The 25,156-nt window shown below is 33.5% G+C and overlaps 1 protein-coding gene across 17 annotated transcripts in view; it reads right to left on the bottom strand.

The window, feature by feature from the left end:
• Positions 1-25,156, bottom strand: part of LOC142354481 (uncharacterized) — a 117,513-nt gene that overhangs the window by 7,322 nt on the left and 85,035 nt on the right. For 7 of the 17 annotated variants that reach the window (XR_012761102.1, XR_012761095.1, XR_012761099.1 and 4 more), the window contains one exon: positions 20,096-20,605. The exons of 5 other annotated variants lie outside the window; for them this stretch is intronic. Coding sequence is in view for 2 of the 12 variants with exons in the window: in XM_075406789.1 (XP_075262904.1) it covers positions 20,537-20,605 (69 nt within the window). In the remaining 10 variants the exon portion in view is untranslated. Of the gene's footprint in view, positions 1-10,412; positions 10,503-20,095; positions 20,606-25,156 lie in introns of those variants that run through there. 5 more of the 17 variants (XR_012761090.1, XR_012761091.1, XR_012761093.1 and 2 more) reach the window with 3 other exon arrangements.

Raw genomic sequence — 25,156 nt, 5'->3', positions numbered from 1 at the left:
CTCCCATTTTCAATTCAACCAATGATCCAGATAACAAAATGTTTCTGTTTTGATTATTATGTTTAAGCCAGCTTCAACAACTAACACAAATCCTTATATCTTGAAATTGCATTGGCATTACAGTGAATACGATTTTGGTTGTCACATACAGTCGTTTTTACCCAATCTGGATTGTCACTACACCTGGATATGCTTCTATTGATTCGCAAAATGATAGAAATTGGTTATTTCGTTCGTCCTCTGATAATTATTTCATGAAGTAGCTGACTATCTCTCATTGTATTATATATGTATCTGTATGAATTTTTATATTTTGATATATAGGCTCTAAAAAAGTAATTGAAGAGCAATTTTCAGAGGTAGGTTTGTGGACCTGTCACAGTCAGTTTCTCATATTGATCACTGTAACCAACTTTGCAGTTCTCCTCTTCCATTGCAAAAACAAAACAAAAAATTTTGTATGTGTTTTGTATAAGTGTTTTACAAACAAGTTTTTTAAATCATTCAAACTTTTTGCTGAACTTCTCAAAGGTAATTTGAAATCTCTGAAATCAAGTTTTCTTCAATATTCTTCGTCTCTTCAAATCATTCAACAATGTTTGTATTATTAATAGTATTTTTCAAAGTACTAAATGAAAGCCGATTATGAAAGTGATTAAATAGGAAATGATAACCGGCAATGAGTTCTGTAATTTTTTCCTGTGTTGTTTTTTCCCTGAAAAACTAGTAAGGGTAATTAAATTTCTTGACAAGTTTGACAAATGCAGATTTTCAAGTCTTCTGGAAATTTTTCTTGGGAGCAAACAGTTGGATTTTTTTGTTTTTTTTTGAAGAGAAGCAGGTATTGAAAAATGCCAATCAAGGCCAGTTAGATTCTCTTTGAAAATAAATTGCAAAACCTACACTCCTTCTTTTCAATTTTGAGCACTTCCAGATAAAAAACATAAATCTGTTTTGATGCTATAAATCTTTGCTAGCAAATATTGTCCTCAAGATGGATTGCCCTAATTATTCATAAGATTAATTATTTTAGGCTTTTTAACCATTTCTACAACAACACAGCTTGAGTATGAACGCATCGTGTGATAATCTTTCATGAGTTGAAGTTGAAAAAAACTTAATTGAGTGAATTGAAGTCAATACCAATATTTTGAAGAGTTTCAAATATTAATAAGTTATGAATGTCATGTCAAGCTTTTTATACACATTTTATTCGCGGCATGTGCACAGAAGTTATGGCTAAAAACGGAAAGTCCCTTAAAATATATAACATTGAAAGTTAATGTCAACCACTTCTGAATTCTTCAATAAAATCAACATCAATCAATAGAAAGGTTCTGATTTACAAAAATGAAATGAATACGGGTACAAAAAAGCATGAAAAAATTTGGTTCCTTTACACTCCTAGCCACATAAAATCAACAATGCAGATAAACATGTAAACGCATATAAATACATAGCATAAAAGTTTTTATTCAGATTTTAAATTTTTGATTTTCAATGCACTTTTTCAATGACCATCAGGAGCACTTGTGAATCGTGGGAATACATGGCTTAGGGTTAGTGCTGGTCTTGTCAACAATGTCAACTTCATCCAGCTGAGGTTTTGATTTTTTGACATTTTGTTCCTTTGTTGGGCTCAGGAACATATTACCTTAGCAGGCTGCTCCATGAGTGATCAATTAGTGTCTGCGTCATCTTGAAGTCCTGAGTTGAGAACTGCTGGTTGCTGTTAGCAAGAAGTTTTCAACTTATGTGTGTCTGCGAAGGAGGAAGTGATCCCTAATTTTAGATGCGACTCGGCCACAACTGTCTAAAAAATGGAAAATATTGGTTTCCGACCACCTCTAAGCACCACACCCTATTTATGTATTTATCAAAATTCCAAATACAAATTTATGGGTTATAACATTTTTTTGAAAAATTTTGCCGGACTTTTATCCACAGTGTGCTTAAAAGACTCGAGTTATGATTAAAAAAAGGGTTAACGATTGAAAACTTGATACAGGTCATCCGTTGTGTATAGGTCTTTGGGTTTTTGTACGCACCAAACTAGTTCTCTTGACGATGAATTTGTTATAAAAGTGATAAACAAATTTAACAGCGTTGGAAATGAATTGACGTCGATATTGTGACAAAATTCAATTCTTTTTCTGATATTGATGACCAATCGGCAATTTTGAATCATCTATTCCGTGTCGAGGGAATGCAAGGGCTGAGATTAATATCTTTTGTTGCAGCCATTCCTATTAAAAAATTGATCAAAGACACATCTTAATTCTCTTGACCAATTTAAAGACTGCAATATAACAAATAGGCTGATTGAGTTTACAGTATATATATATATATATATATATATATATATATATATATATATATATAGCCCGATTCGTCAAACTATTAGTATTATTTAGCTTTTTGTAATTGTTTTGTACTTCATTTTGGTAAGAACTGTCCCGGATAGAAAGCGGTTGTTCTATTACCTCGGTTATTGCGTGAGCCAAGCAATAGAGTCTAAGTTCATGATTGATGGAATACCAATGAAACTGCACGATAGGTTTACGTTTTCAGAAGGAAATTGTGTTGTAAGTATTGTTCACTAATTTTACAACAACAATTGGAACATTGGCTAGCTTCATTATTCTAGCGTTGAATGTTGAGTCAATTTTTCGATTCATTCATCGGCGTGATAACATGTGTCTCACTTTGCTCCCATTTTTCTTCATAGTGAAGATCATGATTGCGCTTACTTTACTCACTCTTATTAATTTTAGAAGCTACGTTGAATTGGATTTGTTTGAAATTGGTTGACTTATCATTGACCAAGCGTTTCGTACCATCTTGTTTTCTAGCACACAGCATGATTACAGAAGGATACAATTTGTCTGGGATTTCAGTTATATGTGCCGAGACTCCTAATTTCAAATCAACCAATGATTCAGATAATAAAATATTTCTGTTTTGATTAGTAAATTTGAGCCAGCTTCAACACCTTACACTAATCCTTATATCTTCAAATGGCATTGGAATTAAAGTGAATACAATTTTGCTTGTCACACACAGTCGTTTTTACCCAACCTGGTTTGTCACTACACCTGGATATGCTTCAATCGATTCGCAAAAAGATCTTGCGTCCTCATGCGTCCTCTGATCATTATTTCTCATGCGTCCTCTGATAATTATTTCATGAAGTAGCTGACTAACTCTCATTGCAATTTATATGTATCTATATGAATTTATATATATATATATTTATATATATATATATATATATATATATTTATATAGGCTCTAAAAGGTAATTGAAGAGCAATTTTCAAAGGTAGGTTTGCGGAACTAGTCACAGTCAGTTTATCCCATTGGTCGCTGTAACCAAATTTTATTAATTGTAGCAGTTCTCATCTTCCAGGGCAATAAAACAAAACAAAATACCTTTGTATGTGTTTTGTATAAGTGTTTTACAAACGAACAAGTTTTTTAAGTCATTCAAATTTTTTGCTGACCTTCTCAAAGTAAATTGAAATCTCTGAAATAAAGTTTTCTTCAATATTCCTCGTCTCTTCAAATCATTCAACAATATTTGTATTATTATTAGTATATTTCAACGTACTAAATAAAAGCCGATTATGAAAGTGAATGAAAAGGAAATGATAAAGGGGAAATAGTTTTGAAATCTTTTCTTGTGTTGTTTTTTCCCTGAAAAACTAGCAAGAGTAATTCATTTTGCTTGACCAGTTTGACAAATGCAGACTTTCAAGGCTTCTGGAAATTTTTTAGGAACAAACAGTCGGATTTTTTTTGTTTTTTCTGAAAAAACTTATGTTAAGAGAAGCTGGTATTTAAAAATGCCAAACAAGGCCAGTTAGACTCTTTTTGATAATAAATTGCAAAATCTACACTCCTTCTTTTCAATTTTAAGACCTTCCAGATAATAAACAGCAATTTGTTTTGATGCTATAAATCTTTGCTAGCATTTAGTGTCCTCAAAGTGGATTACCCTATTTATTCGTAAGATTAAGTATTTTTAAACTGGCTTTTTAAACTTTTCCTTCAACAACACAGCTTGAGTGTGAACGGATATCGTGATACTCTTTCATGACTTTAATTTAAAAAAAATTAACTGAGTGAATTGAAGTCATTATCGTTATTTTGACTTTTAAATTTCAAAGAACATTAAAGTCAAATCAAGCTTTATATACACATTTCATTCGAGCCATGCGCACAAAAGTTATGGCTAAAAACGGAAAGTCCCTTAATATATATAATATTGAAAGTCAATGTCAACCACTTCTGAATTCTTCAATAAAATCAACATCAATCAATAGAAAGGTTCTGATTTACAAAAGTGAAATGAATACGGGTACGAAAAACATGAAAATTTTGGTTCCTGTACACTTATAGCAAAATAAAGTGATCAATGCAGATAAACATGTAGACGCATATAAATACATAGCATAAAGTTTTTATTCTGATTTTGAATTTTTGTCTTTCAATGGACTTTTTCAGTGACCCTCAGGAGCACTTGAGAATCCTGGGAATATACGGCTTAGGGTTATTGCTGGTCTTTGGACTATTCCTGTAGTTTTCTGGTTTCTCATTTGTTTGCTTTCACAATATTACTGAGGGGACTGATTTCTTGGAGTGTGAAGTCGTTGAGCATCAGAACAATGTCACCTTCATCCAGCTGACGTTTTGATTTTTTGACATTTTGTTCCTTTGTTGAGCTCAGGAACATATTACGTTAGCAGCCTGCTCCATTGGTGATCAATTATTGTCTGCGTCAACTTGAAGGCCTTAGTTGAGAACCGCTGGTTGCTGTTAGCAAGAGGTTTCCATTTTATGTGTGTCTGCGAAAGAGGAAGTGATCCCTAATCATAGATGCGGCAGCCTACATTTGTTAATAGCCTGGAGATCAAAATTACATCAGGCTCTACCACAACTGTCTAAAAAACGAAGAGTGTTGGTTTTCCACCACCAAAGCACTACACTCTAATTACGCATCTATCAAAATTACAAATACTTATTTATGTGGCTATAACATCTTTCCGAAAAGTTTTTTTGGACTTGTAGCCACAGTGGGCTTAAAAGACTAGAGTTAAAAATCGAAAAAAAGATTAACGACTGAAAGTTGATATAGGTCATCCGTTGTGCATAGGTCTTTGGGTTTTTGTACGCACCAAACCAGTTCGCTTGACGAAGAAATTGTTATAAAAGTGATAAAAAAATTTAACAGCGTTGGAATTGAATTGACGTCGATATCGTGACAATATTTAATTCTTTGACTGATATTGATGACCAATCGGCATTTTGAATCATCTATTCTGTGTCATGCGAATGCAAGATCTGAACTTAATAGTTTTTGTTGCAGCCATTCCTATTTAAAAATTTATCAAAGACACATCGTGAATTCTGTTGACCAATTTGAAGACTGCAGTAGAACAAATCGTTGGATTGAGTTTACAGTATATATAGCCCGATTCGTCAAACTAGTAACATTATTTTGCTTTTTTCATTGTTTTGTACTCCATTATGACAACAACTGTCCCGGAGAGAAAGCAGTTGTTCTATTACCTGCGTGGGCCGCCCAATGGCGTCTGAGTTCATAATTAATGGAATACCAATGAAACTGCACGATATGTTTACTGTTTCAGAAAGAAATTGTGTTGTAAGTATTGTTCACTGTAATTACAACAACAATTGGAAAATTGGCTATCTTCATTATTCTTGCGTGGAAGATTGAGTCAGCTTTTCGATTCAACCATCGGCGTGATAACAAGTTTCTCAACTTGCTTCACTTTTTCTTCTTAGTGAAGATCATGATTGCGCTGACTTTACTCACTCTTATCACATTTAGAAGCTACGTTGAATTGGATTTGTTTGAAATTGGTTGCATTGTCGTTGACCAAGCGTTTCGTACGATTTTGTTTTCCAGCACACTGCATGAGTACAGAAGGTTAAAATCTGCACAGATCTCAATTAATTGTGCCGAGACTCCTATTTTCAAATCAACCAACGATCCAGATAACAAAATGTTTCTGTTGTGATTAGTAAGTTTGAGCCAGCTTCAACACTTAACACAAATCCTTAGATCTTCAAATGGCATTGGCATTACAGTGAATACAATTTTGCTTGTCACATACAGTCGTTTTTAGCCAATCTGGTTTGTCACTACACCTGAATAGGCTTCTACTGATTCGCAAAAAGATAGAAATTGGTTATTTCGTGCATGGTGTCTACCTCTATGTGTCATGTTCTCATGCGTCCTCTAATAATAAAATCATGAAGTAGCTGGCTAACTCTCATTGCAATATATATGTATCTTTATGAATTTATATATATATATATATATATATATATATGTATATTTATATATATATATATATATATATATAGGCTCTAAAAATGTAATTGAAGAAAACATTCAAAAGTAGGTTTGGAGAACCTGTCACAGTCAGTTTCTCATATTGGCGACTGTTACCAACTTTAGCATTTGTAGCAGTTCTCCGCTTCCATAGCACTAAAACAAAACAAAATATTTTTGTATTTGTTTTGTGTACGTTTTTTACAAACAAAATTTTTTTAAATCATTCAAAGTTTTTGCTGAACTTCTCAAAGGTAAATTGAGATCTCTGAAATTAAAGTTTCTTCAATATTCCTCGTATCTTCAAGTCTTTCAACAATATTAGTATTATTTGTATTATTTTGCAACCTACTAAATAAAACCGATTATGACAGTTAATGAAAAGGAAATGATAAACGGGAGTGAGTTCCGAAATCTTTTCCTGTGTTGTTTTTCCCTGAAAACTAGTAAGGAATAATCAGTTTGCTTGATCAGTTTGACAAATGCAGATATTCAAGGCTTCTGGATTTTTTTTGGGAACAACCAGTCAGATTTTTTTTGTTTTTGTTAAAAAACCTATTTTAAGAGAAGCAGGTATTAAAAAATGCCAATCAAGGCCAGTTAGGCTCTTTTTAAAAATAAATTGCACAATCTACACTCCTTCTTTTCAATTTTGAGCCCTTCAAGATAAAAAACAGAAATCTGTTTTGATGCTATAAATCTTTTCTAGCATATAGTGTCCTCAAGATGGATTGCCCTAATTATTCGTAAGATTAAGTATTCTAGGCTTTTTAACCTTTTCTACGCTAACACAGCTCGACTGTGAAATGAACGCTTCGTGTGATACTCTTTCATGACTTGAAGTTACAAAAACTTAACTGAGGGAATTGAAGTCATTATCGTTATTTTGAAGAGTTTTAAATGTCAATAAAATATTAATGTTAAATCAAGCTTTATATACACATTTCATTCGAGCCATGCGCACAAAAATTATGGCTAAAAACGGAAAGTCCCTAATATATATAATATTGAAAGTTAATGTCAACCACTTCTGATTTCATCAATAAAATCAACATCAACCAATTGACAGGTTCTGATTTAAAAAATTAATTGAATACGGGTACAAAAAAGCATAAAAAACTTTGGTTCCTTTACACTCCTAGTGTTTTGTGTACGTGTTTTACAAACAAGTTTTTTAAGTCATTCAAATTTTTTGCTGACCTTCTCAAAGTAAATTGAAATCTCTGAAATAATGTTTTCTTCAATATTCCTCGTCTCTTCAAATCATTCAACAATATTTGTATTATTATTAGTATATTTCAACGTACTAAATAAAAGCCGATTATGAAAGTGAATGAAAAGGAAATGATAAAGGGTAAATAGTTCCAAAATCTTTTATTGTGTTGTTTTTCCCTGAAAAATAGTAAGGATAATTCTGTTTGCTTGATCAGTTTGACAAATGCAGATATTCAAGGCTTCTGGATTTTTTTGGGAACAACCAGTCAGATTTTTTTTTATTTTTTGTTAAAAAACTTATTTTAAAAGAAGCAGGTATTAAAAAGTGCCTATCAAGGCCAGTTAGGCTCTTTTCAAAAATAAATAGCAAAATCTACGCTCCTTCTTTTCAATTTTGAGCCCTTCCAGATAAAAACAGAAATCTGTTTTGATGCTATAAATCTTTTCTAGCATATAGTGTCCTCAAGATGGATTGCCCTAACTATTCGTAAGATTAAGTATTTTAGGCTTTTTAACCATTTCTACAACAACACAGCTCGAGTGTCAAATGAACGCGTGTGATACTCTTTCATGACGTGAAGTTACAAAAACTTAACTGAGTGAATTGAAGTCATTATCGTTATTTTGAAGAGTTTTAAATGTCAATAAAATAATAATGTCAAATCAAGTTTTATATACACATTTCATTCGAGCCATGCGCACAAAAGTTATGGCTAAAAACGAAAGTCCTTTATATATATAATATTGAAAGTTAATGTCAACCACTTCTGAATTCTTCAATAAAATCAACATCAATCAATTGAAAGGTTCTGATTTAAAAAATTAATTGAATACGGGTACAAAAAAGCATAAAAAGCTTTGGTTCCTTTACACTCCTAGCAACATAAAATCAACAATTCAGATAAAACAGTATACGCATATAATTACATAGCATAATTTTTTTTATTCTGATTTCGAATTTTTGTCTTCAATGGACTTTTTCAATAACCGTCAGGAGCACTTGAGAATTGTGGGAATACATGGCTTAGAACTATTGCTGGTCTTTGGACTATAGCTGTAGTTGTCTGGATGTCATTTGTTTGCTTTCACAATAATTTTGAGAGCACAGATTTTGTGGGGTGTGAAGTCCTTGAGCATCAGAACAATTTCACCTTCATCCAGCTGACGTTTTTGTTTTTTGACATTTTGTTCCTTTGTTGAGCTCAGGAACATATTACTTTACCAGCCAGCTCCACGAGTGATCACTTAGCGTCGTCTTGAAGTCCTTAGTTGAGAACCGCTGGTTGCTGTTAGCAAGACGTTTCCAACTTATGTGTGGTCTGCGAAGGAGGAAGTGATCCCCAATTAGGATCACTAATTAGGAGAGCAAAATTACATCGGCCTTTGCCATAACTGTTTAAAAAACAAAGAGTTTTGGTTTCCGACCACCTAAGCAATAAACTCTAATTACGCAATTATCAAAATTACAAATACAAAATTATGGGCATATAGCATCTTTTTGAATTAATTTGGCCTGGTTTTTAGCCACAGTGGGCTCAAAAGACTCTACTTATAATTCAAAAACGAATGAAAACTTGATATAGGTCATCCGTTGTGTATAGCTCTTTGGTTTATTGTACGCACCAAACTAGTTCTCTTGACGAAAAATTTGTTATAAAAGTGATAAACAAATTTAACAGCGTTGGAATTGAATTGACGTCGATATAGTGAAAACATTCGATTCTTTGTCTGACATTGATGAGCAATCGGCAATTGTGAATCATCTTTTCCGTGTCATGATAATGCAAGGTCTGAACTTAATAGTTTTTGTTGCAGCTATTCCTATTAAAAAATTGATCAAAAACATATCGTGTATTCTCTTGACCAATTTGAAGACTGCAGTAGAACAAATAGGCGCATTGAGTTTACAGTATATATAGCCCGATTCGTCAAACTAGTAGTACTATTCAGCTTTTTTTCATTGTTTGCACTCCTTTATGGTAAGATCTGTCCCGGAGAGAAAGCAGTTGTTCTATTACCTCGGTTATTGTGTGATCTGCGCAATAGCGTTTAAGTTCATGAATGATGGAATACCAATGAAACTGCACGATATGTTTACTTTTTCAGAAAGAAATTGCATTGTAAGTATCGTTCATTGCAATTACAACAACAACTGGAACACTGGCTAGCTTCCTTACTCTAGCGTTGAAGGTTGAGTCAGTTTTTCGGTTCAACCATCGGCCTGATAACAAGTGTCCTAACTTGCTCCCATTTTTGTTCATGGTGAAGATCTTGATTGCGCTGACTTTACTTACTCTTATCACATTTAGAAGCGAGGTTGAATTGGATTTACTGGAAATTGGTTGCATTATCATTGTCCAAGCGTTTCGTACCATCTTCTTTTCCAGCACACTGCATGAGTACAGAAGGATAAAAATTTTCTCGGATTTCAATTATATGTGCCGAGACTCCTATTTTCAAATCAACCAATGATCCGGATAACAAACAAATTATTTCTGTTTTGTCTAGCATGTTCGAACCAGCTTCAACACCTAATACAAATTCTTATATCTTCAAATGGCATTGGCATTACAGCGAAACCGATTTTGCTTGTCACATACAGTCGTTTTTACCCAATCTGTTTTGTCAATTCACATGGATATGCTCCTACTGATTTGTAAAAAGATAGAAACTGGTTATTTAGTGCACGGCGTCAACGTCTATGTGTCGTGTTCTCATGCGTCCTCTGATAATTATTTCATGAAGTAGCTGACTAACTCTCAATACAATATATGTATTTATATGAATTTTTAAATATATAGGCTCTAATAATGTAATTGAAGAGCCATTTTCGAAAGTAGGTTTGCGGAAACTGTCACACTCAGTTTCTCATATCGGTCACTCTAACCAACTTTAGCATTTGTAGCAGTTTTCCTCTTCCATAGCACTAAAACAAAACAAAATAGTTTTTGTATGGGTTTTGTACAAGTGTTTTACAAACAAGTTTTTTAGGTCATTTTTGCTGAACTTCTAAAAGGTAAATTGAAATCTCTGAAAACTAGTTTTCTTCAATATTCCTCGTCTCTTCAAATCATTCAACAATATTAGTATTATTAAAAGTATTTTTCAAAGTACTAAAAAAAGCCGATTATGAAAGTGAATGAAAAGGAAATGATAAAGGGGAAATAGTTTTGAATTCTTTTATTGTGTTGTTTTTCCCTGAAAAATATCAAGGGTAATTCAGTCTACTTGACCAGTTTGACAAATGCGCATTTTCAAGGCTTCTGGAAATTTTTTTGGGATTTTTTTTTGTTTTTTTGTTTTTTGTTGAAAAACTTTAATATATAAAAACTTTAATATTAAGAGAAGCAGATATTAAAAATGCCAATCAAAGCCAGTTAGACTCTTTTTGAAAACAAATAGCAAAATCTACACTCCTTCTTTTCAATTTTGAGCCCGTCCAAAAAAGAAATCTGTTTTGATGCTATAAATCTTTTCTAGCATATAGTGTCCTCAAGATGGATTAATCTAATTATTCGTAAGATTAAGTATTTTAGGCTTTTTAACCACTTTTACAACAGCACAGCTTGAGTATGAACGCATCGTAAGATATTTGTTCATGAGTTGAAGTTAAAAAACTTAACTGAGTGAAATAAAGTCAATATCGTTATTTTGAAGAGTTTTAAATTTCAATAAATTTATTAAGGTCAAATCAAGCTTTATATACACATTTCATTAGCGCCATGATCACAACAGGAATGGCTAATAACGGAAAGTCCCTCACTATATATTGTATTGGAAATTAATGTCAACCACTTCTGAATTCTTCAATAAAATCAACATCAATCAATTGAAAGGTTCTGATGTACAAAAATGAAATGAATACGGGTACGAAAAAGCATAAAAAACTTTGGTTCCTTTACACTCCTAGCTACATAAAATCAACAATTCAGATAAAAAAGTAAACTCATTTAATTACGTAGCATAAAGTTTTTTATTCTGGTTTTTAATTTTTGACTTTCAATGGACTTTTTCAATAACACTCAGGAGCACTTGAGAATTGTGGGAATACATGGCTTAGGGTTATTGCTGGTCTTTGGACTATTCCTGTAGTTTCCTGGATGTCATTTCTTTGCTTTCACAATAATTTTAGAGCACAGATTTCGTGGGGTCTGAAGTCCTTGAGCATCAGAACAATGTCACCTTCATCCAGCTGACGTTTTTGTTTTTTGACATTTTGTTCCTTTGTTGAGCTCAGGAACATATTAATTTACCAGCCTGCTCCACGAGCGATCACTTAGCGTTGTCTTGAAGTCCTTAGTTAAGAGCCGCTGGTTGCTGTTAGCAAGACGTTTCCAACTTATGTGTGGTCTGCGAAGGAGGAAGGGATCCCCAATTAGGATCACTAATTAGGAGAGCAAAATTACATCGGCCTTTGCCATAACTGTTTAAAAAACAGAGAGTGTTGGTTTCCGACCACCTCAGCACTAAACTCTAAATATGCATTTACCAAAATTACAAATACAATGTTATGGGGCTATAAAATCTTTTTGAATTAATTTTGCCGGGTTTTTAGCCACAGTGGGCTTAAAAGACTCGAGTTATCATTCGAAAAAAGGATTAATGAATAATAACTTGATATAGGTCATCCATTATGTATAGGTTTTTGGGTTTTTGTATGCACCAAACTAGTTCTCTTGACGGAGAATTTGTTTTAAAAGCGATAAACAAATTTAACAGCGTTGGAATTGAATTGACTTGAATATCGTGACAGTATTCAATTCTTTGTCTGATATTGAAGAGCAATCGGCATTTTTGAATCATCTATTCCGTGTCATGGGAATGCAAGGTCTGAAATTAATATTTTCTCTTGCAGGTATTCCTATTCAAAAATCATCAAACACACATCGTGTAACCTGTTGACCAATTTAAAGACTGCAGTAGAACAAATAGGCGGATTGAGTTTACAGTATAATTAGTCCGACTCGTCAAACTAGTAGTTTTATTTATTTTTTTTGTTTTGTACTCCATTATGGTAAGCACTGTCCCGGAGAGAAATTAGTTGTTCTATTACCTCGGTTATTGCGTGAGCTGCGCAATGGCGTCTAGGTTCATGATTGATGGAATACCAATGAAACTGCACGATAGGTTTACGTTTTCAGAAGGATATTGTGTTGTAAGTATTGTTCACTAATTTTACAACAACAATTGGAACATTGGCTAGCTTCATTATTCTAGCGTTGAATGTTGAGTCAATTTTTCGATTCATTCATCGGCGTGATAACATGTGTCTCACTTTGCTCCCATTTTTCTTCATAGTGAAGGTCATGATTGCGCTGACTTTACTCACTTTTATAACATTTAGAAGCTACGTAGAATTGGATTTGTTTGAAATTGGTTACATTATCATTGACCAAGCGTTTCGTACCATCTTGTTGTCCAGCACACTGCATGAGTCCAGAAAGATAATTTTCTCGGATTTCAGTTATATGTGCCGAGACTCCTATTTTCAAATCAACCAATGATCCAGATAACAAAAAATTTCTGTTTTGATTAGTAAAATTGAGCTCGCTTCAATAGCGATCACTAATCTTTATATCTTCATACGGCATTGGCGTTACAGTGAATACGATTTTGCTTTTCACATAGTCATTTTTACTCAATCTGGATTGCCAGTACACCTGGATATGCCTCTATTGATTCGCAAAAAGATAGAAATTGGTTATTTCGTGCACGGTGTCTACGTCTATGTGTCGTCTTCTCATGCTTCCTCTGATAATTATTTCATGAAGTAGCTGACTAACTCTCATTGCTATATATATGGATCTATGTGAATGTTTATATGGCTCTAAAAATTAAGTGAAGAGCAATTTTCAAAGGTAGGTTTACGGAACCTGTCACAGTCAGTTTCTCATATTGGTGACTGTTACCAGCTTTAGCATTTGTAGCAGTTCTCTTTTTCCATAGCACTAAAACAAAACAAAATACTTTTGTATGTGTTTTTTATAAGTGTTTTACAGACAAATTTTTACTCATATTGATCACTGTAACCAACTTTGCAGTTCTCCTCTTCCATAGCAAAAACAAAACAAAAAATTTTGTATGTGTTTTGTATAAGTGTTTTACAAACAAGTTTTTTAAATCATTCAAACTTTTTGCTGAACTTCACAAATGTAAATTGAAATCTCTGAAATCAAGTTTTCTTCAATATTCCTCATCTCTTCAAATCATTCAACAACAATTGTATTATTAACTTTATTTTTCAACGAATAAAATAAAAGCCGATTATGAAAGTGAATTTAAAGGAAATGATAAACGAGAATGAGTTGTGAAATCTTTTCCTTTATTGTTTTTTCCCTGAAAAACTAGTAAGGGTAATTCAGTTCGCTTGACTAGTTTGACAAATGCAGATTTTCAAGGCTTCTGAAAATTTTTTTGGGAACAAACAATCGGATTTTTTTTTTGTTTTTTTTTGTTTTTTGTTCAAAAACTTATGTTAAGAGAAGCAGGTATTAAAAATGCCAATCAAGGCCAGTTAGACTCTTTTCGAAAAAAAAATGAAAAATCTTCACTACTTTTCAATTTTGAGCGCTTCCAGATGAGAAACAGAAATTTGTTTTAATACCATAAATCTTTGCTAGCATTTAGTGTCCTCAAGGTGGATTGCCCTAATTATTCGTAAGATTAACTGTTTTAGGCTTTTTAATCATCTCTACAACAACACAGCTTGAGTGTGAACGCATCGTGTAATAATTTTTCTTGACTTGAAGTTAAAAAAACATAACTGAGTGAATTGAAGTCTTCATCGTTTTTTTGAAGCAGTTTAAATTTCAATAAAATATTAATGTCAAAACAAGCTTTATATACACATTTCATTCGCGCCATGCGCACGAAAGTTATGGCTAAAAACGGAAAGTCCCTTAGTATATACAATATTGGAAATTAATGTCAACCACTTCCAAATTCTTCAATAAAATCAACATCGATCAAGAGAAAGGCTCCAATTTACAAAAATGAAATGAATACGGGTACGAAAAAGCATAAAAAACTTTGTTTCCTTTACACTCCTAGCAACATAAATTCAACAATTCAGATAATTATGTAAACATATATAATTACATAGCATAAAAGATTTTATTCTGATTTTGAATTTTTGTCTTTCAATGGACTTTTTCAATGACCCTCAGGAGCGCTTGAGAATCATGGGAATACTTGGCTTCGGATTATTGCTGGTCTTTGGACAATTCCTGTAGTTGTCTGGAGGTCATTTGTTTGCTTTCACAATCTTTCTGAGAGAACAGATTTCTTGGGGTGTGAAGTCCTTGAGCATCAGAACAATGTCATCTTCATCCAGCTGACGTTTTGCTTTTTTGACGTTTTTCCTTTGTTGAGCTCAGGAACATATTACTTCAGGAGCCTGCTCCATGATTGAGCAAATAATGTCTGCGTCATTGTGAAGTCCTTAGTTGAGAACCGCTGTTTGCTGTTAGCAAGTGGTTCTCAACTTATGTGTGGTCTGCTAAGGAGTAAGTGATCCCTAATCTTAGATGCGGCAGCCTACGTTTGTTAATAGCCTGGAAATGAAAATCACATCGGCTTCTGCCACAACTGTCTGCAAAACGAAGAGTGTTTGTTTCCGACCACCTAAGCACTACACTCTAATTACGCATTTATCAAAAATACTAATAAAAATTTGTGGGGTTTTAACATATTTTCGAAAAATTTTGCCGGACTTATAGCACAGTGGCTTAAAAGACTCGAGTTATAATTCAAAAAAAGGATTCATGCTTGAAAACTTGATACAGGTCATCCGTTGTGTATAGCTCGTTGGGTTTTTGTACGCACCAAACTAGTTCTCTTGACGAAGAATTTGTTATAAAAGTGATAAACAAATTTAACAGCGTTGGAATTGAATTGACGTCGATATCGTGACAATATTCATTTCTTTGTCTGGTATTGATGACCAATCGGCAATTTTGAATCATCTATTATTCCGTGTAATGGGAATGCAAGCTCTCATATTAGTGGGTTTTGTTGCAGCTATTGCTATTAAAAAATTGATCAATGACACAGCGTGTATTCTCTTGACCAATTTGAAGACTGCAGTAGAACAAATAGGCGGATTGAGTTTACAGTATATATAGCCCGATTCGTCAAACTAGTAGTATTATTTAGCTTTTTTTACATTGTTTCGTACTCCATTATGGTAAGCACTGTCCCGGAGAGAAAGCAGTTGTTCTATTACCTCGGTTATTGCGTGAGCTGCGCAATGGCGTCTAGGTTCATGATTGATGGAATACCAATGAAACTGCACGATAGGTTTACGTTTTCAGAAGGATATTGTGTTGTAAGTATTGTTCACTAATTTTACAACAACAATTGGAACATTGGCTAGCTTCATTATTCTAGCGTTGAATGTTGAGTCAATTTTTCGATTCATTCATCGGCGTGATAACATGTGTCTCACTTTGCTCCCATTTTTCTTCATAGTGAAGATCATGATTGCGTTGACTCTACTCACTCTTATCAAATTAGGAGGCTACGTTGAACTGGATTTGTTTGAAGTTGGTTGCATTATCATTGACCAAGCGTTTCGTACCATCTTGTTTTCCAGCACACTGCTTGAGTACAGAAGGATAAAAATATTTGTCGGACTTCAGTTATATGTGCCGAGACTCCTATTTTCAAATCGACCAATGATCCGGATAACAAATTATTTCTGTTTTGTTTAGCAAGTTCGAACCAGCTTCAACACCTAATACAAATTCTTATATCTTCAAATGGCATTGGCATTACAGTGACACGATTTTGCTTGTCACATACAGTCTTTTTAACCCAATCTGGTTTGTCTCTACCCCTGGATAGGCTTCTATTGATTCGCAAAAAGACAGAAAATGTTTATTTCGTGGACAGTGTCTACGTCTATGTATCGTGTTCTCATGCGTCCTCCGATTATTTATTCATGAAGTAGCTGACTAACTCTCATTGTAATATATATGTATCTATATGAATTTATATTTATAAATATATAGACTCTAAAAATGTAATTGAAGAGCAATATTCAAAGGTAGGTTTGCGGAACTTGTCACAGTCAGTTTCTCATATTGGTCGCTGTATCCAACCTTAGCAATTGTAGAAGTTCTCCTTTTACATAACACTAAAACAAAACAAAATACTTTTGTATGTGTTTTGTATAAATGTTTTGCAAACAATTTTTTTAAGACAATCAAATTTTTTGCTGAACTTCTAAAAGATGAATTGAAATTGCTGAAAACAAGAATTCTTCAATATTCCTCGTCTCTTCAAATCATTCAACAAAATTTGTATTATTATTAGTGTATTTCAACGTACTAAATTAAAGCCGATTATGAAAGTGAATGAAAAGGAAATGATAAAGGGGAATGAGTTCTGAAATTTTTTTCTGTGTTGTTTTTTCCCTGAAAAATTAGTAAGGGTAATTCAGTTTGCTTGACCAGTTTGACAATTGCAGATTTTTAAGTCTTCTGGAAATTCTTTTGGGAATAAACAGTAGATTTTTTTTTGTTTTTTTTTTGGTTTTTGTTGAAAAACTTATGTTAAGAGAAGCAGGTATTAAAAAATGCCAATCATGGCCAGTTAGACTCCTTTTGAAATTAAATCTACACTCCTTCTTTTCATTTTTGAGCACTTCAAGATAAAAAACAGAAATTTGTTCTGACGCTAAAAATCTGCTAGCATTTAGTGACCTCAAGATGGATAGACCTAATTATTCGTAAGATTAAGTAATTTATGCTTTCTAACCATCTCTACAACAACACAGCTTGAGTAAGAACGCCTCGTGTAATACTCTTTCATGACTTGGAGTCCAAAAAACTAAGTCAAATTTCAATTAAATATTAATGTCAAATCAAGCTTTATATACACATTTCTTTCGCGCCATGCGCACAAAAGTTATGGCTAATAACGGAAAGTCCCTGACTATAAATAGTATGAGAAGTTAATGTCAACCACTTCTAAGTTCTTCAATAAAATCAATATCAATCAAGAGAAAGGTTTTGATTTACCAAAATGAAATGAATACGGGGACAAAAAAGCATAAAAAACTTTGGTTCCTTTACAATCCTAGCAACATAAAATCAACAATTCAGATAAAAATGTAAAAACATATAAATACAAAGCAAAAAAGTTTTTATTCTGATTTTTAATTTTTTCTTTCAATGGAATTTTTTATTGACCCTCAGGAGCACTTAATAATCGTGCGAATACATAATTTAGGGTTATTGCTGGTCATTGGACTATTCCTGTAGTTGTCTGGATGTCATTAGTTTGCTTTCACAATTTTTCTTAGAGGACAGATTTCTTGGGGTGTGAAGTCCTTGAGAATCAGAACAATGTCACTTTCATCCAGCTGACATTTTGATTTTTTGACATTTTGTTCCTTTGGTTCCTCTGTTGAGCTCAGGAACATATTACTTTAGCAGCCTGCTCCAAGAATGATCAATTAATGTCTGCCTCATCTTGAAGTACTTAGTTGAGAACGGCTGGTTGCTGTCAACAAGAGGTTTCCAATTTATGTGTGGTCTGCGAAGGAGAAATTGAAGAGTGTTGGTTTCCGACCACCTCTAAGAATTAAACTCTAATTACGCATTTATCAAAATTACAAAAAAATTGGGGCTATAACAAATTTTTGAAAAATTTAACCAGAATTTTATCCACAGTGGGCTGAAAAGACTCGAGTTATTATTCAAAAAAATGACTAACGATTAAAAACTTGATACAGGTCATCCGTTGTGAATAGTTCTTTGGGTTTTTGTACGCACCAAACCAGTTCTCTTGACGAAGAGTTTTTTATAAATGTGATAAACGAATTTAACAGCGTTGGAGTTGAATTGACGTCGATATCGTGGCAATATTCAATTCTTTGTCTGATATTGATGACCAATCTGCAATTTTGAATCCTCTACTCCGTGTCATGGGAATGCTAGCTCTGAACTTAGTAGTTTTTGTTGCAGCTATTCCTATTAAGAAATTGATGAAAGACACATCGTGTATTCTCTTGACCAATTTGAAGACTGCAGTAGAACAAATAGGCGGATTGAGTTTACAGTATAGATAGCCCGATTCGTCAAACTAGTAGTATTATTTAGCTTTTTTCATTGTTTTGTTCTCCAATATGGTAAGAACTGTCCCGAAGAGAAAGCAGTTGTCTATTACCTCGGTTGTTGCGTGAGCTGCGCAATGGCGTCTAGGTTCATGATTGATGAAATACCAATGAAACTGCACAATAGGTTTACGTTTTCAGAAGGAAATTGTGTTGTAAGTATTGTTCACTAATTTTACAACAACAATTGGAACATTGGCTAGCTTCATTATTCTAGCGTTGAATGTTGAGTCAATTTTTCGATTCATTCATCGGCGTGATAACATGTGTCTCACTTTGCTCCCATTTTTCTTCATAGTGAAGATCATGATTGCGCTTACTTTACTCACTCTTATCAAATTTAGAGGCTACGTTAAATTGGATTTGTTTGAAGTTGGTTGCATTACCATTGACCAAACGTTTCGTACCTTCTTGTTTTCCAGCACACTGCATGAGTAAAGAAAGATAAAATTTTTTTCTCGGTTTCCAGTTATATGTGCCGAGACTCCTATTTTCAAATCAACCAATGGTCCAGATAACAAAATATTTCTGTTTTGATTAGTAAGTTTGAGCCAGCTTCAACACCTATCACAAATCCTCATATCTTCAAATGGCATTGGCATTACAGTGAAATGATTTTGCTTGTCACATACAGTCGTTTTAATCCAATCTGGTTTGTCACTACCCCTGGATAGTCTTTTATTGATTAGCAAAAAGACAGAAATTGGTTATTTTGTGCACGGTGTCTACTTCTATATGTCGTGTTCTCATGCGTCCTCTGATAATTATTTCATGAAGTAGCTGACTAACTCTCATTGCAATATATATGTATCTATATGAATTTTTATTTATAAATATATAGAGACTAAAATTGTTATCGAAGAGCAATTTTCAAAGGTAGGTTTGCGGAACTTGTCACAGTTAGTTTATCACATTGGTCGCTGTAACCAACTTTAGCAATTGTAACAGTTCTCCGTTTCCATAGCACTACAACAAAACAAAATACTTTTGCATGTGTTTTGTATAAGTGTTTTGAAAACAAGTTTTTTAAGACAATCACAATGGAAATTCTTTTGGGAATTAACAGTAGAATTTTTTTTTGTTTTATTGGTTTTTTGTTGAAAAACTTATATTAAGAGAAGCAGGTATTAAAAAATGCCAATCAAGGCCAGTTAGACTCCTTTTGAAAATAATTTGCAAAATCTACACTCCTTCTTTTCATTTTTGAGCACTTCAAGATAAAAAACAGAAACGTGTTCTGACGCTAAAAATCTTTGCTAGCATTTAGTGACCTCAAGATGGATAGACCTAATTATTCGTAAGATTAAGTAATTTATGCTTTCTAACCATCTCTACAACAACACAGCTTGAGTAGGAACGCATCGTGTGATACTCTTTCATGACTTGGAGTAAAAAAAAAACAGAGTTAAATTTCAATAAAATATTAATGTCAAATCAAGCTTTATATACACATTTCTTTCGCGCCATGCGCACAAAAGTTATGGCTAATAACGGAAAGTCCCTGACTATATATAGTATGAGAAGTTAACGTCAACCACTTCTGAATTCTTCTATAAAATCAACATCAATCAAGAGAAAGCTTCTAATTTACAAAAATGAAATGAATACGGGGACGAAAAAGCATAAAAAACTTTGGTTCTTCTACACTTTGAGCATCAAAACAATGTCACCTTCATCCAGCTGACGTTTTTTTGATATTTTGTTCCTTTGTTGAGCTCAGGAACATATTACTTCAGCCGCCTGCTCCATGAGGTATCAACTAGTGTCTGTGTCCATCTTGAAGTCCTTGGTTGAGAACCGCTGGTTGCTGTGGTCTGCGCATGAGGAAGATATCCCTAATCTTAGATGCGGCAGCCTACATTTGTTAATAGCCTGGCGATGAAAATTACGTCGGTCTCTGCCACAAGTGTCTAAAATACGAAGATTGTTGGTTTCCGACCACCTAAGCACTAAACTCTAATTACGCATTTATCAAAATTAAAAATAAAAATTTATGGGGCTATAACATCTTTTTGAAAAGTTTTTTCGGACTTTTAGCCACAGTAATCTTAAAAGACTCGAGTTAAAAATCAAAAAAACGATTAATGACTGAAAACTTGATATAGGTCATCCGTTGTGTATAGGTCTTTGGGTTTTTGTACGCACCAAACCAGTCCTCTTGACGAAGAATTTGTTATAAAAGTGATAAACCAATATAACAGCGTCTGAATTGAATTGACGTCGATATCGTGACAATATTCAATTCTTTGTCTGATATTCATGTCCAATTGGCAAGTTTGAATCATCTATTCCGTGTCACGGGAATGCAAGGTCTGAACTTAATAGTTGTTGTTGTAGCTATTCCTATTGAAAAATTGATCAATGACACATTGTTTATTCTCTTGACCAATTTAAAGACTGCAGTAGAACAATTAGGCGGATTAAGTTTACAGTACATTTAGCCCGATTCGTCAAACTCGTAGTATTTTTTAGTTTTTTTCATTGTTTTGTACTCCATTATGGTATGAACTGTCCCGGAGAGATAGCAGTTGTTCTATTACCTCAGTTATTGCCTGAGCTGCGCAAGGGCGTCTAGGTTCAATATTGATTGAATACCAATGAAACTGCACGATAGAATTCCCTTTTCAAAATAAAATGTGTTGTAAGTATCTTTCATTGTAATTACAGCAACAATTGGAACATTGGCTATCTTCATTATTCTTGCGTGGAAGATTGAGTTAGTTTTTCGCTTCAACCATCGGCGTGATATCAAGTGTCTCAAATTGCTCCCATTTTTGTTCATAGCGCAGATCAAGATTGCGCTGACTTCACTCACTCTTATAACATTTAGAAGCTAAGTTGAATTGGATTGGTCTTAAATTGGTCGCATTATCATTGACCAAGCGTTTCGTATCATCTTCTTTTCCAGCACACTGCATGAGTACAGAAGGATAAAAATTTTCTCGGATTTCTATAATATGTGCGGAGACTCTTATTTCCAAACAAAACCAATGATCCAGATAACAAAATATTTCTGTTTTGATTAGTAACTTTGAGCCAGCTTCAACACCTAACGCAAATCATCTTCAAATGGCACTGGCATTACAGTAAATACGATTTTGCTTGTCAAATACAGTCGTTTTTACCCAATCTGTTTTGTCACTACACATGGATATGCTTCTATTGATTTGCAAAAAGATAGAAATTGGTTATTTCGTGCACGGTGTCTACCTCTATGTGTCGTCTTCTCATGCTTCCTCTGATAATTGTTTCATGAAGTAGCTGACTAAATCTCATTGCAATATGTATGTATCTATATGAAAATATAGGCTCTAAAAATGTAATTGAAGAGCAATTTTCAACGGTAAGTTTGCGGTATGTAGGTTTCTCATATTGGTCACTGTAACCAACTTTAGCATTTGTAGCAGTTCTCTCCTTCCATATCAGAAAAACAAAACAATATACTTTTGTATGTGTTTTGTATAAGTGTTTTTCAAACAAATTTTTTAAGTCATTCATTTTTTTGCTTTACTTCTCAAAGGTAAATTGCAATTTCTGAAATCAAGTTTTCTTCAATATTCCTAGTCTAATCAAATCATTCAACAACATTTGTATTATTAACTTTATTTTTCAACGAATAAAATAAAAGCCGATTATGAAAGTGAATGTAAAGGAAATGATAAACGAGAATGAGTTCTGAAATCTTTTCCTTTATTGTTTTTTCCCTGAAAAACTAGTAAGGGTAATTCAGTTCGCTTGACTAGTTTGACAAATGCAGATTTTCAGGGCTTCTGGAATTTTTTTTGGGAACAAACAGTCGGATTTTTTTGTTTTTCTTTGTTTTTTGTTAAAAAACTTATATTAAGAGAAGCTGGTATTAATAAATGCCAATCAAGGCCATTTAGATTCTTTTTGAAAATAAATTGCAAAATATACACTCCTTCTTTTCAATTTGAAGCCCTTCCAGATAAACAACAGAAATTTGTTTTGATGCTATAAATCTTTGCTAGCATTTAGTGTCGTCAAGGTGGATTGCCCTAATTGTTCGTAAGATTAAGTATTTTAGGCTTTTTAGCCATTTCTACACTAACTTTAGTAACTGATTAACTATCATTGCAATACATATCTATCTATATGAATTGTTGTATAAACTTAGGCTCTAAAAACGCAAATAAAGAGCGATTTTCAAAAGGTAGGTTGCAGAACCTGTAAAAGTCAGTTTCTCATAATGTTCACTAAGACCAACTTGAGTGTCTCTTCCAAAGCGCTAAAAACATTTTTTTTTATATTATGTAATCTTTTTGCTGAAATCAAAAGTAATTTGAAATCTCCGAAATAAAGTTTTCTTCAATATTCGAGGTGAATGTCCATAAGTTTGTAAGCAGGAACTTTCCCTTGTTGCTTTTTTTCCTGAATATCTGGATAAGCTTTATTGATTGCTCTAATTATTCGTAAGAAGAAAAAACGAGTTGACCGAACAAAAACACTGATTAAGGTATTTTAGATTTTTTAACCATTTTTACAACAACACAGCTTGAGTGTGAACGCATCGTGTGATACTCTTTCATGACTTGAAGTTAAAAAAACTTAACTGAATGAATTGAAGTCAATATCTTTTTTTAAAGATTTTTATATTTCAATAAAATATTAAGAGCCAGTGTTTACAGGACGGAGTAACAAATTTCTTACGTTGTTTAATATTTTCGGCCTAAGTCTTGCATACCAGGACAACTTTTCAACGATTTTTTTACATCTGAGTGTCGCACTAATGGTAGCAACTCAAGCTTTATATACACATTTAATTCGCGCCATGCGCACAAAAATTATGACTAAAAACAGAAAATCCCTTACTATATGTAATTTTGGAAGTTAATTTAGGGTTTTTTCAACCACTTCGGAATTTTTTTCAATACAATCAACATAAATCAAGAGAAAGGTTCTGACTTACAAAAATGAAATGAATACTGGTACGAAAAACCATAAAAAACAAATGGTTCCTTTACAGTCCTAGCAACATAAAATCAACAATTCAGATAAACATGTAAACACAAATAAATACATAGCGTAAAATTTTTATTCTGATTTTGAATTTTTATCTTTCAATGGAACTTTTTCAATGACCCTCAGGAGCTCTTGAGAATCGTGGGAAAACAAGGCTGAGGGTTATTGCTGTTGTTTGGACTTTTCCTGTAGTTCTCTGGATGTCATTTATTTGCGTTCACAATATTTCTGAAAGGCGAGATTTCTTGGGGTGTGAAGTCCTTGAGAATCAGAACAATGTCACCTTCATCCAGCTGACGTTTTGATTTTTTGACATTTTGTTCCTTTTGTTCCTTTGTTGAGCTCAGGAACATATTACTTTAGCAGACTGCTCCAAGAGTGATCAATTAATGTCTGCGTCATCTTGAGGTACTTAGTTGAGAACGGCTGGTTGCTGTTAGCAAGAGGTTTCCAATTTGTGTGTAATGTGCGAAAGAGGAAGTGGTCTCTAATCTTAGAAGCTGCAGCCTACATTGGCTAATAGCCTGGAGATCAAAAATACATCGGCCTTTGCCACAACTGTCTGGAAAACGAAGAGTGTTCGTTTTCGACCGCCTCTAAGCACTACACTCTTGTTACGCATTTATGCACTCTTAGCAAAGTTTTCGACCGTCCAGCAACGGTACAGTACGTTTTGAGGAACGAAAAAAATGACAATTTTGCGGACTTATAGCTACACAAGGCTAAAACGACTTGCGATATAATTCAATAAAACGAGTAACGTATGAGGACTTGTCATAGGTTACCCGTTGTGTATTGGTCTTCGGATTTTTGTACGCACCAAACTAGTTCTCTTGACAATTTATTATAAAAAGAATAAACATACTTAATAATGTTGGAACGGAATTGAAATGGATAAAAGGACAATAACCACTACTTTGTCTGATTTTGATGAACAATAACCAATTTCGAATCACTTATTCAGTGCCAGAGGAATGGAAGGTGTCAACAATAAAATTTGTTGCAGCTATTCTCATTAAAAAAATTGACCAAAGGTTCAGCAGAAGAAGCATCTGCATCGAGTTTTCAACTTATGTAGTCCAATTCAATAAACTAGAAGTACTAATTAGTATTTTGTTCATTTTTTGTACTCCATTATGGTAAAAACTGTCCCGCCGGGAATGCATTTTTTTCATTACCTCGGCAATAGAGTCAGCTGTGCGAAGGCGTTTATCTTCCCAATTGAAAGAATACCAATGAAACTGCACCATTGGTTTACATACTTCATAGAAATTGTTGAAAATATCTTTCATTGTAGTTACAACGACAATCGGAACGTTGGCTAGCTTCACTACTCTACTGTTGGAGGATGAGACATTTTTAATTCAACCATAGGCGGTATAACATGTGTCTCAGATTAATCCGATTTTGGTTCAGAGTAAAGATCATCGTTGTGCTCACTTTACCGAATCTTGTCATATTTGGAAGCTACGTTGAACTGT

Source organism: Convolutriloba macropyga, chromosome 15, assembly GCF_964194025.1.
Source record: "Convolutriloba macropyga chromosome 15, txConMacr16.3, whole genome shotgun sequence".
Classification (NCBI taxonomy): Eukaryota; Metazoa; Xenacoelomorpha; order Acoela; family Convolutidae; genus Convolutriloba; species Convolutriloba macropyga.
This window is presented reverse-complemented; position numbering and strand designations above follow the sequence as displayed.